Source organism: Cherax quadricarinatus, chromosome 27 (genome assembly GCF_038502225.1).
Source record: "Cherax quadricarinatus isolate ZL_2023a chromosome 27, ASM3850222v1, whole genome shotgun sequence".
In the NCBI taxonomy this organism is placed as follows: Eukaryota; Metazoa; Arthropoda; class Malacostraca; order Decapoda; family Parastacidae; genus Cherax; species Cherax quadricarinatus.
In genome coordinates this window covers 15,601,278-15,616,126 of record NC_091318.1, presented here as the reverse complement: position 1 = coordinate 15,616,126, position 14,849 = coordinate 15,601,278, and the positions used below count along the sequence as shown (strand labels likewise).

The following is a 14,849-nucleotide window of genomic DNA, read 5'->3' as shown; positions in this document are numbered from 1 at the left end:
AATAACCGAGGGTTGACTGTACATCCAAGTGTAGCCTGACCTAAGTGCAAGCAGAAGTAGCAAGATGTACCTGAAATCTTGCATGTTTATGAGACAGAAAAAAGACACCAGCAATCCTACCATCATGTAAAACAATTACAAGCTTCCATTTTACACTCACTGGGCAGGATGGTAGTACCTCCTTTGATGGCTGCTGTCTACCAACCTACTACCTAAAAGAATTATAAATACCTGGTTTTAATTTTTCATGTTATTTTTTATGCATGTGTGGATATTTCATTTTTTTTTGTTAGAGATTGGTTAAGAACTGTTAATTAATAATTACATTGTTCTGTTGGGATATGGTAGCCACCACTAACTGCTGCCCACATACTGGACATGTCCAGTGGGTAAGGCACAGGACAGTGGAAGTTAATGTCACATGCCCTTATACAATTATCTCAGCATTACCTTCCCACACTATATACTTATGTACATAATTCCCTGGCACAACAACGATGAAGTGATGAGCATATGTCTAGGGTATTAAGTCAGATACCATGCAAGAGGGCAAGAATGAAAGAGTGAGAATGCAGAAAGTGTGTCAAGCTGCTGCCTGCAGTTACACATCTGTACTGTACTATATCCATGTATTATACTGTGACTCTCCTGTTTAGTTAACATGTTTATATTAAGCAGTGTCTGACACTATATGTAAGAAAAAAAGGAACAATATTGAATATAAAATATTGGGCAAAAATTTGTAGTTGAAAATAAATGAAATTAGATATGGAATATTATAGCTCAGGTACACATCTCAAATTATAACATGGATGTTTATGGTAAAAGAGACCTCAAGTTCCAATGGACTTAAAAATTTTCATGAGTAAGTAAAGTTATCTGCTATAAGAATGTTCTATCTTTTGTGTTTACTTTATAGAGCTGTGTACCTTATAATAAAATCTGTGAAGTGTTAAATCCATAAGGGTTAAACACCACCAGGGAAATGGGAGGCCCTGAGGTTTCATTCTAGTATGTAGAAGTACAGTAGCTCCAATTATTTTGATCAAGAGCTCTTCACATCAACAAGTCACCCCCTTCTCCTTAAGCTCTACAGAACAAACTACTCTCTCAAAGTTTCCTCTGCACCTGTATTCCTTTCTTAATCGCTGCCAACAGTACACTTTTGTATCATTTTTAAAACATGTATATTTTTTCTACACAATAGCAACCCTTACTTCTTTATGATCTTTTACACGCTGTGTTAGCCACGAATAAAACATACACTGCTCATTATGCTTTACCCCCTGCCTCATTTCAAGACAGTACTGTATCCACATTTGGCAAGTACATACATATAGTTTATGTATAGAGTGAGTAAATTAGGTATGGTATACAATTCCAGTTACTACTATATAACATGAGTGCTTATGCAAAAATTGGATTAGGCAATTTTTCAGACACCTAGCCTGTTTATGAAGAGGTTGATCTGGGCTGTTGAGAAGTGGAATGAGTGGTAGGAGGATATGTGATACAACTATTGCAAGGACTGAAAATTATGTCATATTACAAAAATAAAATGGGATACCAAGAACACAGTTCTTCCCAACTAACTACAGGGTGATTACACATTCCATATAGTATATTATTGTAATAAGCAATAATAATAATAATAATAATGATAATAATAATAATAATAATAATAATAATAATAATAATAATAATAATAATAATAACAACAAGAAAGTTGGTACAGTACCTTTCTTTTCACAAAATATGCTAAATTTTACATATTAGATATGCATTAAACAAATAGTGACAAATTCATATTCCTTTATATGTTCTTCAGTGTATTATTTTCATGCATAAGAGAAAAAAAAAATCTAGTCAAATATCACATTTCCCAAGTCTTTGGTTCCAGGAACATTAAAAAGAAGACACTTCTGAGGTGGCTTAGTCTGTGTGAGCACCATTTGAAGCAAGAGACATGACTGTCAATTCATACTAACTGCCCTGAGTTAATCTGGGCTGTTTGATAAAAAGCGTGAGTGACTGGCTAGTTTAACCCTTTCTGTCTCCCATGTCAATCTATATCATTGAGGTGTGTCACTTACGTAAATCTAAACTTTCATCATAACGCCCTCGGTTATGCTGCCATCAGTAAATTCTGGCCTAGACATATGAGAGAATAGGTCTGTGGTAGGTGTGCACAGTACAGTATGAAATTAAAATGCTGTCTCCCCACACAGCATGATGGGAACAGCTATGAAGATGATTATGGTAGGTTTCCAACTGGAGGTGGCTTGAAATAGTCAGAAACTTTAAATTTTGGGAAATTTTACTGAGGCATAATAGGGGCCCCTCTACCCCTTTCTCCTGGTCTTTTTGTGGGCTCTGTACTAGATTTTCCTCAATTATTCTGGCGGCCTAAACCACGACCATGGCCACAGAATGAAACTTAAATATTTTGTATGATGACTGATTCAAAATGGAGGGAAAGTGTTATACAGAAGCTTGGGGTTAAGATTAATGAACGGAGGAAAGGTTGTTATAGTAAATGGAATGCCTAATGTTTATTAGACATTTGGACTTTTTAACGCTTTGACTGTCGCAAAATTTAAAAAAAAAAAAAAAAAAAATGATTTTTTCTTATGAAATGATAGAGAATCTTTTCCCGATTGTAAGGGCACCAAAAAAAACGAAATTTGATGGAAAACTGACGGAATTATGCTCTCGCGAAGTTAGCGACCTCGGCGCTGTTTACAAATCGGCGATTTCGCCCACTTTGAGCCCTATTTTCAGCTAATTCCATTATTCCAGTCGCCCAAGCTCATAGCTATTTCTTTAGAACTCCATTTTTTCTATCGATTGAGTACAAGAAACTGCCCATTTACCGATTTCAACTACCTAATAATGTGGTCAGAAATTTGCAATTTGGCCAATTTCACGAAAACTAAAAAATATGACAATTTCAAAATAAGGTCCAGAATGAACAGTGCAGACATTCCTGGCTCTAAAATAACATTTTTTTTGCTCATCAGTCATGTCTCCAGGCCCCTCTAATATTACTCTTGCTTTCTATTTTGAATTTTTATTCAAACGAAAAATAGAAGACTTACTATTATGCAGACTACTGCAATACTGTAATAATTGTATAAATAACATCAACCCATTCATGACTGCATCTTAGAATGGCTAGTTGGACATTTATTGGACAATGGCATCATTTGTTTACTTTTGAACATTGGCAAAAATCAAACATTTCCCCAACTTTGAGCTCCATTTCTAGGTTCTTTTTATAGTAAAATCAATCAAAATCACCTCTATTTCTATAATATGTTTTCCATTCTATCAAATGAGACCAAGAAAACGAGAATAAATACTATACGAAAATAGACCACAAAGTCGGCATTTTAATTAAAAAAAAAGGTCCAGGATTTTTTTTTATATGGTGCACACTGACCACACAGACCCATTCTCTCACATGTGGGCCTACCAGCTTTCTCCTGCTTGATTTGAAGCCGCTAAAATTTATGAGTATATATACGTCGAACACAGTACCTCGTAAGACGTGTATATACGGCCACGACAGTCAAAGGGTTAATTATATGCAAAAACTGGCTAAATTACTGACTTTTGTGAACATTATAAGGTAGAATGGACGGCATCTGGCAAACACAGCAAGGAATTGGGTTAGTTTAATCAGTGGAATTAGGCCAAAATTAACCTGAAAGTGAGCAAAATTGCTGTTTAACTTGCACTCAGACTACCAACCTGACACTTACATATTTTCGTAATTCTTCCATCAAATTTTGCATTTTTAGTGCCAATTGGAAAAAATTCCCTACCATTTTAGAAGATTGTTTTTCAAATCATAACACTAACAGCATTTTTAATTTCAGTGGTTGCAACAGTGAAAGGATTAAGTTAAATTCCATGCCATTTTTAAAACCAAATGGCAAAAATGTGGTGGTGGTGTGGAGTGTAGTGCAGTGGTAGCATAATGAAATGTAGTCAGTGTGAGTGAGTGTGTGTGTGTGTGTGTGTGTGTGTGTGTGTGTTAGTTACCATTTTGTCCTAGGCACATGTCGATTAGACACTAGGCCTGTTGTGTGTGTGTGTAGGTGTGTAGGTGTGTGTGTGTGTGTGTGTGTGTGTGTACTCACCTAGTTGTACTCACCTAGTTGAGGTTGCGGGGGTCGAGTCCTAGCTCCTGGCCCCGCCTCTTCACTGATCGCTACTAGGTCACTCTCCCTGAGCCGTGAGCTTTATCATACCTCTGCTTAAAGCTATGTATGGATCCTGCCTCCACTACATCGCTTCCCAAACTATTCCACTTACTGACTACTCTGTGGCTGAAGAAATACTTCCTAACATCCCTGTGATTCATCTGTGTCTTCAGCTTCCAACTGTGTCCCCTTGTTACTGTGTCCAATCTCTGGAACATCCTGTCTTTGTTCACCTTGTCAATTCCTCTCAGTATTTTGTATGTCGTTATCATGTCCCCCCTATCTCTCCTGTCCTCCAGTGTCGTCAGGTTGATTTCCCTTAACCTCTCCTCGTAGGACATACCTCTTAGCTCTGGGACTAGTCTTGTTGCGAACCTTTGCACTTTCTCTAGTTTCTTCACGTGCTTGGCTAGGTGTGGGTTCCAAACTGGTGCCGCATACTCCAATATGGGCCTAACGTACACGGTGTACAGGGTCCTGAACGATTCCTTATTAAGATGTCGGAATGCTGTTCTGAGGTTTGCTAGGCGCCCATATGCTGCAGCAGTTATTTGGTTGATGTGTGCTTCAGGAGATGTGCCTGGTGTTATACTCACCCCAAGATCTTTTTCCTTGAGTGAGGTTTGTAGTCTCTGACCCCCTAGACTGTACTCCGTCTGCGGCCTTCTTTGCCCTTCCCCGATCTTCATGACTTTGCACTTGGTGGGATTGAACTCCAGGAGCCAATTGCTGGACCAGGTCTGCAGCCTGTCCAGATCCCTTTGTAGTTCTGCCTGGTCTTCGATCGAGTGAATTCTTCTCATCAACTTCACGTCATCTGCAAACAGGGACACCTCAGAGTCTATTCCTTCCGTCATGTCGTTCACAAATACCAGAAACAGCACTGGTCCTAGGACTGACCCCTGCGGGACCCCGCTGGTCACAGGTGCCCACTCTGACACCTCGCCACGTACCATGACTCGCTGCTGTCTTCCTGACAAGTATTCCCTGATCCATTGTAGTGCCTTCCCTGTTATCCCTGCTTGGTCCTCCAGTTTTTGCACCAATCTCTTGTGTGGAACTGTGTGTGTGTGTGTGTGTGTGTGTGTGTGTGTGTGTGTGTGTGTGTGTGCGCGCGCGAGCAAGTACATGCATGTGTACGTGCACAGTACATGTGTGTGGCAGGACAGAGGTGGGTCAGTGCTGCTTACTATTAGTGGCAGCAACGTACCCTGCTTCCACCCACTAAATTTCTTTTACAGTGTGAAATAAAAGAAACTTATTTTCACTTACACCAAACACTTATGAAGATATCCAGCCATCATTACATTGTACTTCCTACAAAATACTGTAAAACAATGCCTGTCTTAAGTTGGTGGAAACATGTAAAGCAGGAGTAGCAAAGACCAGTGATGTGCAGCTGTCTTGCTTCTACCCAGACTAACTGCTCCCTTCTTACAAAAAAAAAAAAAATAAAGGATTATTATATTTAAGGGTAAGCACTAAACCCATAGGGGACACAACTCCTAGGGAAATGGGAGGCAATCAGGGTTGATAAAAGGAATGGAAGGATAAATCCAATTTCTTGGATGGAGTCCCTCACCAGCATCAAGGTATGTCCCCTGAGGGGGTCAAGAAAGAAAAGAAAGTTTTGTTTTTGCTTTATGTTTTGTGGTAGAAAAATTGGACAAATGGAGGAGATACAACCAATAGGTCTAAACATTGGAGCACAGTCTCTTAACTGTGCTACAATGCTAACTCTTACAAGTATAATTATATATTTTAATTATTCTTTTTTAAAAGAAATTTTAAGACTAGTATACAGCTCCTGTATAAACTATACACATATAACCCTGACTAAGGAGAGGGGAAAGTCATGATGATGTTTCAGTCAGACTTGAATCATTGACAATGACTTGTTGGACCAAAATGTCATCATTACTTTCCCCTTCGTAAGTCTGTCTTATTTGTGTACTGTTCCAGCCATGGTATTGTAACTTTTTAGTCTTCCTGGATACATCATATTCAGCTACACATAATTTTAGACAGTGCTACTGTATTACTTTTGCTCATTTGTTTGCAGTTTTGACCTTATTTCTATACAAATACAAATAAAAACAATCACATAAATAACTGCTACCAAGAAATACAAGAGTTATGAAATATTTTTAGTGCCATATACTATTTACAATACTATGCTGCAGTTCTCTTATAATACTGTAAAACAAAGTAAAATATCTATATACAGTATTACAAATATAATAAACTGTTTAACATCTTTTAAATCATTATGCAGCAAAATATGAACTGGAAGGTGCGGATACAAATATCACAGTGTTTGATACAGTTTCTTGGCTTTGTCCTCCAGTGGGATCATGTGGGATACCACCAAACATGATAAGATGTCCTCTGCCAAGAACTAAGGAGTAAAGAAGAGATGGTTGAGGAGGAGACCCAATACAGGTTGGGAGATCAGTAGATTGGTTAACAGGCCACCATCTAGCCTGCTTGTGTGAAATTACTTGACTGATATCCAGCATATGAGGTGTAACAGTACTACGAGATGATGTAGTCTTATTAAAGGCTGTACTAGTATGTTCTTGTTGCCGTGATAGTTCCCTTAGTCTCTCCTTCATCCTAGACAATACCTGAAGTCTGCGCTCCCTATCACTTGATGCATTTGGCCTAATAGAAGGTCTTGGTCTCCCTCTCCCAGATGCTCCTTGGCCACTATGTGTGCCCTGAATGTTTACATCATCACTTTCATCACTGCTAGATTCTGCCTGGTCTGCTGGATGGATTCCTGGTCGAAGAAACCCTCGCTGGCCATTAACGTTTGGTTCCAACTGATGACGTTCTGGATGATGATGTTCATGAGGACGTATTTCTGGCTGCTGTACTGGGGGCACCCAAACATTTGTTGGCTGTCTTCTTACTGAACCTGGTACCAAAAGCTGACACATATTGCCACCTGCTGTTGCACTATTAGTCCCACAAGTTGACAAAACCACAACACTATTCCCAACTTTGCATGCTGGATTATACCACATTTGTGAGGGCATATATTCAGACTCTTCTACATAAATCTGCTCCCAATGCCATTTTTCACTTCTGTTGTAAATGTTATCAGGTAATGTTAGCAGCCATATATCATTGTAAAGTTTGTTGGAGCCTCCACATCCAGCAAGGATTAAAATATGTCTCTCATCTAGTTTTATCTGTGAATGGCCATACCTTGGTTTAGGCATAGGCTCTGACACCACAGGCTTAAACCAACACTGTCTCACAAGGTCTAAACAGAAGACATCATTTGTACTCGCAGAGGTTCCCTCCTGTTTTTGCAATCCACCAAATACGACCATAACACAGCCATGTACCGAAGCTGAATGACCAGCTGTTGGTGGGGGTGATCCAGGATAGTACAGTTGAGTCCATCGATTACCTAATATATCATAGACATGCAATTCGCTGAACAAGACCCACTGCTGATGCAGAGGGTACAAAGAAGGATGAGTCCAACCACCAAATAACACAAGGCAATTGTTCCATGTTACCATTGAGGCATATGCTTTGGGCGATGGATAAGTTCCTGTTGTCAATAAGCGTGTCCATTCATGTAACCCTAAGTCAAAACGCCAAAGGTCATTAAATGTTGTATTTGTTGACGTACACCCACCAAAAACATACATGGATGAATCAAACACACATGCTGAATGTGAGTAACGTCTGCTGATTGGGATGATGTGGCTTGGATATGTTGGACTAAACCACTTGACACAGCCCACCTTCAGAGCTGTGAAAAAATGGGATTTTCTCTTCTCCACAACACCCTGGCAACAGGTGTACCACCTGTGACATACCTGTAATTAAATACATGGCCCTTTACTACACAAGTCCACACAAAAAAATTATCACAAACTAAAAATAAAAATTAAACATACTCCAATGGTTATAGACCATCAGGTCAATAGACCTATTGATGAGAAGATATTCTCGAATTGTCAAAATGACCCTGCTTGCCCTATCATTCACCCTACTATTCATTAAAAGACTATACCTTCCACATGCCCAACCTATTGCTGAATACTGTATACGCCTCTCCTCACTTAATGACGAAGCTCCATTCTTAACCCTTTGACTGTCGCGGCCGTATATATACGTCTTACGAGGTACCGTGTTTGACGTATATATACTCATAAATTCTAGCGGCTTCAAATCAAGCAGGAGAAAGCTGGTAGGCCCACATGTGAGAGAATGGGTCTGTGTGGTCAGTGTGCACCATATAAAAAAATCCTGGAGCATGCAGTGCATAATGAGAAAAAAAAAACTCCGACCATTTTTTTTTAATTAAAATGCCGACTTTGTGGTCTATTTTCGTATAGTATTTATGGTTGTATTCTCATTTTCTTGGTCTCATTTGATAGAATGGAAAACATATTATAGAAATAGAGGTGATTTTGATTGATTTTACTATAAAAAGAACCTTGAAATGGAGCTCAAAGTAGGGGAAATGTTTGATTTTTGCCAATGTTCAAAAGTAAACAAATGATGTCATTGTCCAATAAATGTCCAACTAGCCATTCTAATATGCAGTCATGAATGGGTTGATGTTATTTATACAATTATTACAGTATTGCAGTAGTCTGCATAATAGTAAGTCTTCTATTTTTTGTTTGAATAAAAATTCAAAATAGAAAGCAAGAGTAATATCAGAGGGGCCTGGAGACATGACTGATGAACAAAGAAAATGTTATTTTAGAGCCAGGAATGTCTGCATTGTTCATTCTGGACCTTATTTTGAAATTGTCATATTTTTTAATTTTCGTGAAATTGGCCAAATTGCAAATTTCTGACCACATTATTGGGTAGTTGAAATCGGTAAATAGGCAGTTTCTTGTACTCAATCGATAGAAAAAATGGAGTTCTAAAGAAATAGCTATGAGTTTGGTTGACTGGAACAATGGAATTAGCCAAAAATAGGGCTCAAAGTGGGCAAAATCGCCGATTTGTAAATATCGCCGAGGTCGCTAACTTTGCAAGAGCATAATTCCGTCAGTTTTCCATCAAATTTCCTTTTTTTGGTGTCATTACAATCGGGAAAAGATTCTCTATCATTTCATAAGAAAAAATAATTTTTTTTTTTTAAATTTTGCGACACCAGGAGACACCTCAGGATTGGGGGTTGTGACAGTCAAAGGGTTAAGACCACGTCGGTAAATGAATTCGTCGCTGAGGAGCATACTATAATGGTAGTGTGTTTATGTCAACCATCTTTGATATTGCTTGAATGTCACCTTTGCATCATTTATAACATTTCTGGTATACAGTGGAATCTCAGCTTACAAATTTAATCCATTCCGTGACCTTGTTCATATCCTGATTTGCTCATATGCTGAGTCAATTTTCCTCGTTTAAATTAATTGAAATGCAATTAATCCGTTCCAGCCTCTCAGGAGGCATGACAAAATAATGTTAATATCAACTCTATGGTGACACCAGCAGTGGCAGAAAGCATCTATTTACTCTCCCACGCTAGTATCTTCCCAGTCCATAACCCCCACACCTAGCTTGTGTTTATCTATGATTAGTGGTGAGGTTGCCACATATGTAACCACAGGTGTGGTCAAGACAGATGTATATATAAGTGAAGACATGATCACTGTGGCCACAGTGGTGGTGGTGGTGGTGGTGTCGGCGGCTAGCTGCCCCAATCAATGCTGCTGCCTTCTTCATTTCTCTAGCTTTTTTCATAGTTTCTAATCGCTTCTTGCTTATTGTACACAAATACTGTCTCTTTGGGTGAGGCATTGTCTAAGAAATTTGTACAATATAAGACAAAATTACGCATCCCAAGGGTTTGCTGTGGTCACTCAGAGCGGCACACCTCCTCTTCCTTTTGACTCTTGGTTGGCACTGAGATAGTCGTGGTCGTACAGCTGTACCTACAACCACCAGAGGGCTACCAATTTCTATTTTGAAGCATTTGGCACAAAAATATGAAAAAAAAAAAATATATAAAAAAATGTCTAAAAATGACAATATATTATTATTATTATTATTACTATTATATTGCATTATTATTATTCTTAGTACGTACATATTATAATTATAATTACAGTGGACCCCCGCATAACGATCACCTCCCAATGCGACCAATTATGTAAGTGTATTTATGTAAGTGCGTTTGTTTGGGGGTCTGAAATGGACTAATCTACTTCACAATATTCCTATGGGAAGAAATTCGGTCAGTACTGGCACCTGAACATACTTCTGGAATGAAAAAATATCGTTAACCGGGGGTCCACTGTATTATATTATTATTATTAATTTAGGGAACTGGAACACAGATCCAATTCCATCTATCAAGAGCCCAGCACCATGTACATACTAATTATAATAATAATACAATGTAATAATAATAATAATAATACAATGTAATAATAATAATAACAACAGTAAAGCGAAACTTCAAAAGGCTGCCAGTAGTTGGCGCCACCATCAGCAAAACATTGGTAACCACTACTAGTACACTTTTCACCTGTCTAGACTAAAGTAGACTATAAGCATTAGGTTAAGTCTGCCTGAAATGACTCGGCATGATAGTGGCTTTCTTTGCTCCAATCATAGTATGATATGTAAACACATATTGTAACCTTTGCAAAGAAATAAATATTTTTATTTATTTATTTATTTAACCCTTTCAGGGTCCAAGGCCAAAATCTGAAATGGTGCCCCAGTGTCCAAGAATTTTCAAAAAAAAAAAAAAAAAAAAATTTTTATTTTTTCTTATAAAATGGTAGAGAATCTTTTTGTGAATGTAATAAAACAAAAAGTACGAAATTTGATGGAAAATTGACGAAACTATGCTCTCATAAATTTTGATGTGTCAGCGATATTTACGAATCGGCGATTTTGCCGACTTTGACTCCCATTTTAGGCCAATTACATTATTCCAGTCGACCAAATTCTTAGCTATTTCACTAGTATTACTTCTATTCTATCAATTGAGCACAAGAAATCGCCAAGTCAACTGTTTCAACTACAAAATAAAGTGACCTGAAATTGGTAATTTGGCCAATTTAACACAAAGTTCAAAATATTCCAATTTCAAAATAGGGTCCAGAATAAACAATGTAGGCATTCCTGGCACTAAACTAACATTTCCTCTGTTCATTAGTTATGTTTTGAGGCTTTACAAATAAATTCCATTTTGATCTTTTATTCACATAATGAATTTTTATTTGCACCAAAAAATAGAAGATTTACTGTTATGCAATATTGTAATAATTGTATAAATATCATCACCACATTTGTGAATGTATATTAGACCCACCAGCTGGCATGTATTAGACGTGTGAGGTCGTTTGTTTACTCTTGAACATCGGCAAAAAATTAACATTTCCGCCACTTTGAGCTCAGTTTCAAGCCATGTCCAGTGCTAACACCCATCAAAATTATCTCTATTTCTGTAATATGTCTTCCATTCTATCAAATGAGACCAAGAAATCGCAAAATACAACTATAAAAAACATACGAAAAAAACACTACAAAGTCGCTGTTTTGATCGATAATCATGGTCTCAGTTTTTTTTCTCTCATTATACACAGTGTGCTGCAGGATTTGTTTTATGTGGTGCACACATACCACATAGATGTATTCTCTCATATCTAGGCCCAAATTTACCACTCACAGTTTATCAGAGTGAGCTGAGCTCATGACGTAGATCTACGGTTTGGACCCTGAACGTAAAGCCGTAGATCTACGGGACGGACCCTGAAAGGGTTAAGGAACCTCCCTTAAGCGGCAAGTTTGCATCCTGAAATTTCCTTCGTATCCAGAAGCAAAAAATCAACCAAGCGACGGAACGTATTGTGAAAAATTCGCATGGTGGAGCGTTCGTAAGCCGGGGTTTCACTGTATGTTGTAAACATCTCTTCAGCTCTTGCTGTGCATCTTGTGAAGCTGGTGAAACCAAAATACAGTACAAAATTTGATGGAAAACTTATGGAATTACGCTATCGCGGAGTTAGCGGTCTCGGTGATATTTATGCATTGGCAATCTAGCCCAGTTTGAGCCAATTCCATCATACCAATCGACCAAACTCATAGCTATTTTGCTAGAACCCCTTTTATTATATTGACTGAGTACAAGAAATTGCCTGTTTACCTATTTCAACTACCCAATAAAGTGATCTGAAATTACCAATTTGCCCAATTTCACACAAAATTCAAGAAAGGCCAATTTCAAAACAAGGTCCGGCATAATGCAGGCATTCCTGGCACTAAAATAACATTTTATCTGTTCATTAGTCACATCTCCAGGGCTCTCTTATATTATGCTTGCTTTTCATTAATTTTTATTACCAAAAAAATAAAAGATTTACCGTTATTCAGACTACTCCATAACTGTAATAATTGTATAAATAATATAAGCGCATTCATGAATGCATATTAGACCTACCAGTTGACGTGTATTGAATGCATGATGTGATTTGTTTACTGTTAAACATCTGCAAAAATCAAACATTTCTGCTACTTTGAGCTCAATTTTAAGCTACTTTTAGTCTTTAACCCTTTCAGGGTCCGTCCCGTAGATCTACGGCTTTACGGTGAGTGTCCAAACCGTAGATCTACGCCATGAGCTCAGCTCACTCTGATAAACTGTGAGTGGTACATTTGGGCCTAGATATGAGAGAATACATCTATGTGGTATGTGTGCACCACATAAAACAGATCCTGCAGCACACTGTGTATAATGAGAGAAAAAAACTGAAATCATGATTTCTCGATTAAAACAGCAACTTTGCAGTGTTTTTTCGTATGTTTTTTATAGTTGTATTTGCGATTTCTTGGTCTCATTTGATAGAATGGAAGACATATTACAGAAATAGAGATGATTTTGATTGGTTTTAGCACTGGAAATGGCTTGAAACTGAGCTCAAAGTAGCGGAAATGTTAAATTTTTGCTGATATTCAAGAGTAAACAAACGACCTCACACGTCTAATACACGCCAGCTGGTGGGTCTAATATACATTCACAAATATGGTGATGATATTTATACAATTATTACAGTATTGCATAACAGTAAATCTTCTATTTTTTGGTGTGAATAAAAATTCATTATGTGAATAAAAAATCAAAATGGAATTTATTTGTAAAGCCTCAAAACATAACTAATGAACAGAGGAAATGTTAGTTTAGTGCCAGGAATGCCTACATTGTTCATTCTGGACCCTATTTTGAAATTGGAATATTTTGAACTTTGTGTTAAATTGGCCAAATTAACAATTTCCGATCACTTTATTTTGTAGTTGAAACAGTTGACTTGGCGATTTCTTGTGCTCAATCGATAGAATAGAAGTAATACTAGTGAAATAGCTAAGAATTTGGTTGATTGGAATAATGTAATTGGCCTAAAATGGGAGTCAAAGTCGGCAAAATCGCCGATTCGTAAATATCGCTGACACATCAAAATTCGCGAGAGCATAATTTCGTCAATTTTCCACCAAATTTCGTACTTTTTGTTTTATTACCTTCACAAAAAGATTCTCTACTATTTCATAAGAAAAAATAAAAAAATTTTTTTTTTTAAATTCTTGGACACTGGTGCGTGACTCCAGATTTGGGCCTTGGACCCTGAAAGGGTTAAATCACTGATCATCATCTCTGTTTCTGTAACATATCTTTTATTCTATCAAATGAGACCAAGAAAACAAGAATGCAACCATAAATACCATATGAAAATACACCACAAAGTCACTGTTTTAACCCTTTGACTGTTGCAATCCTAAATTCTGAGGTGTCTACTGGTGTCGCAAAATATTAAAAAAAAAAAAAAAAAAAAAAATCGCATGAAATGACAGAATCGTTCCCTGATGATAATGACACCAAAAGTAGGAAATTTGATGGAAAACTTACAGAATTACGCTCTCGCGAAGTTAGCGACCTCAGCGACATTTACGAATCGGAGATTTCGCCCACTTTGAGCCCTATTTTCGGCTAATTCCATTGTTCCAGTCGACCAAACTCATAACTATTTCTTTAGAACTCCATGTGTTCTATCGACTGAGTACAAGAAACTGCCCATTTACCGATTTCTACTACCCAATAAAGTGGCCAGAAATTGGCAATTTGGCCAATTTCATGCAAATTAAAAAATATGCCAATTTCAAAATAGGGTCCAGAATGAACAATGCAGACATTCCTGGCTCTAAAATAACAGTTTCTTTGTTCATCAGTCACGTCTCCCGTCCCCTCTGATATTAATCTTGCTTTCTATTTTGAATTTTTATTCAAACAAAAAATAGAATGTTTATTGTTATGCAGACTACTGCAATATTGTAATAATTGTATAAATAATGTCAACCCATTCATGACTGCATATTAGAATGGCTAGTTGGACATTTATTAGACAATGACATCATTAGTTTACTTTTGAACATTGGCAAAAATCAAACATTTCCCCTACTTTGAGCTCCATTTCAAGGTTCTTTTCACAGTAAAACCAATCAAAGCCACCTCTATTTCTAAAATATGTTTTTCATTCTATCAAATGTGACTAGGAAAATGAGAATACATGTACATGTATAACCATAAAAACTATACAGTAGGGCCCCACTTATACAGCAGGTTAGGTTCCAGGCTACCGCTGTAAAGCGGAA

General features: G+C 37.4%; 1 protein-coding gene across 1 annotated transcript in view; it reads right to left on the bottom strand.

Annotated features, from left to right (window-relative positions):
- Positions 1–5,836: 5,836 nt before the first annotated feature.
- LOC128691055 (F-box only protein 42-like) overlaps positions 5,837–14,849 on the bottom strand; it is a 26,868-nt gene continuing 17,855 nt past the window's right edge. The window contains exon 2 of the mRNA XM_070089026.1: positions 5,837–8,047. Coding sequence (XP_069945127.1) covers positions 6,476–8,047 — 1,572 coding nt within the window. The 3' untranslated portion in view covers positions 5,837–6,475. The remainder of the gene's footprint in view (positions 8,048–14,849) is intronic.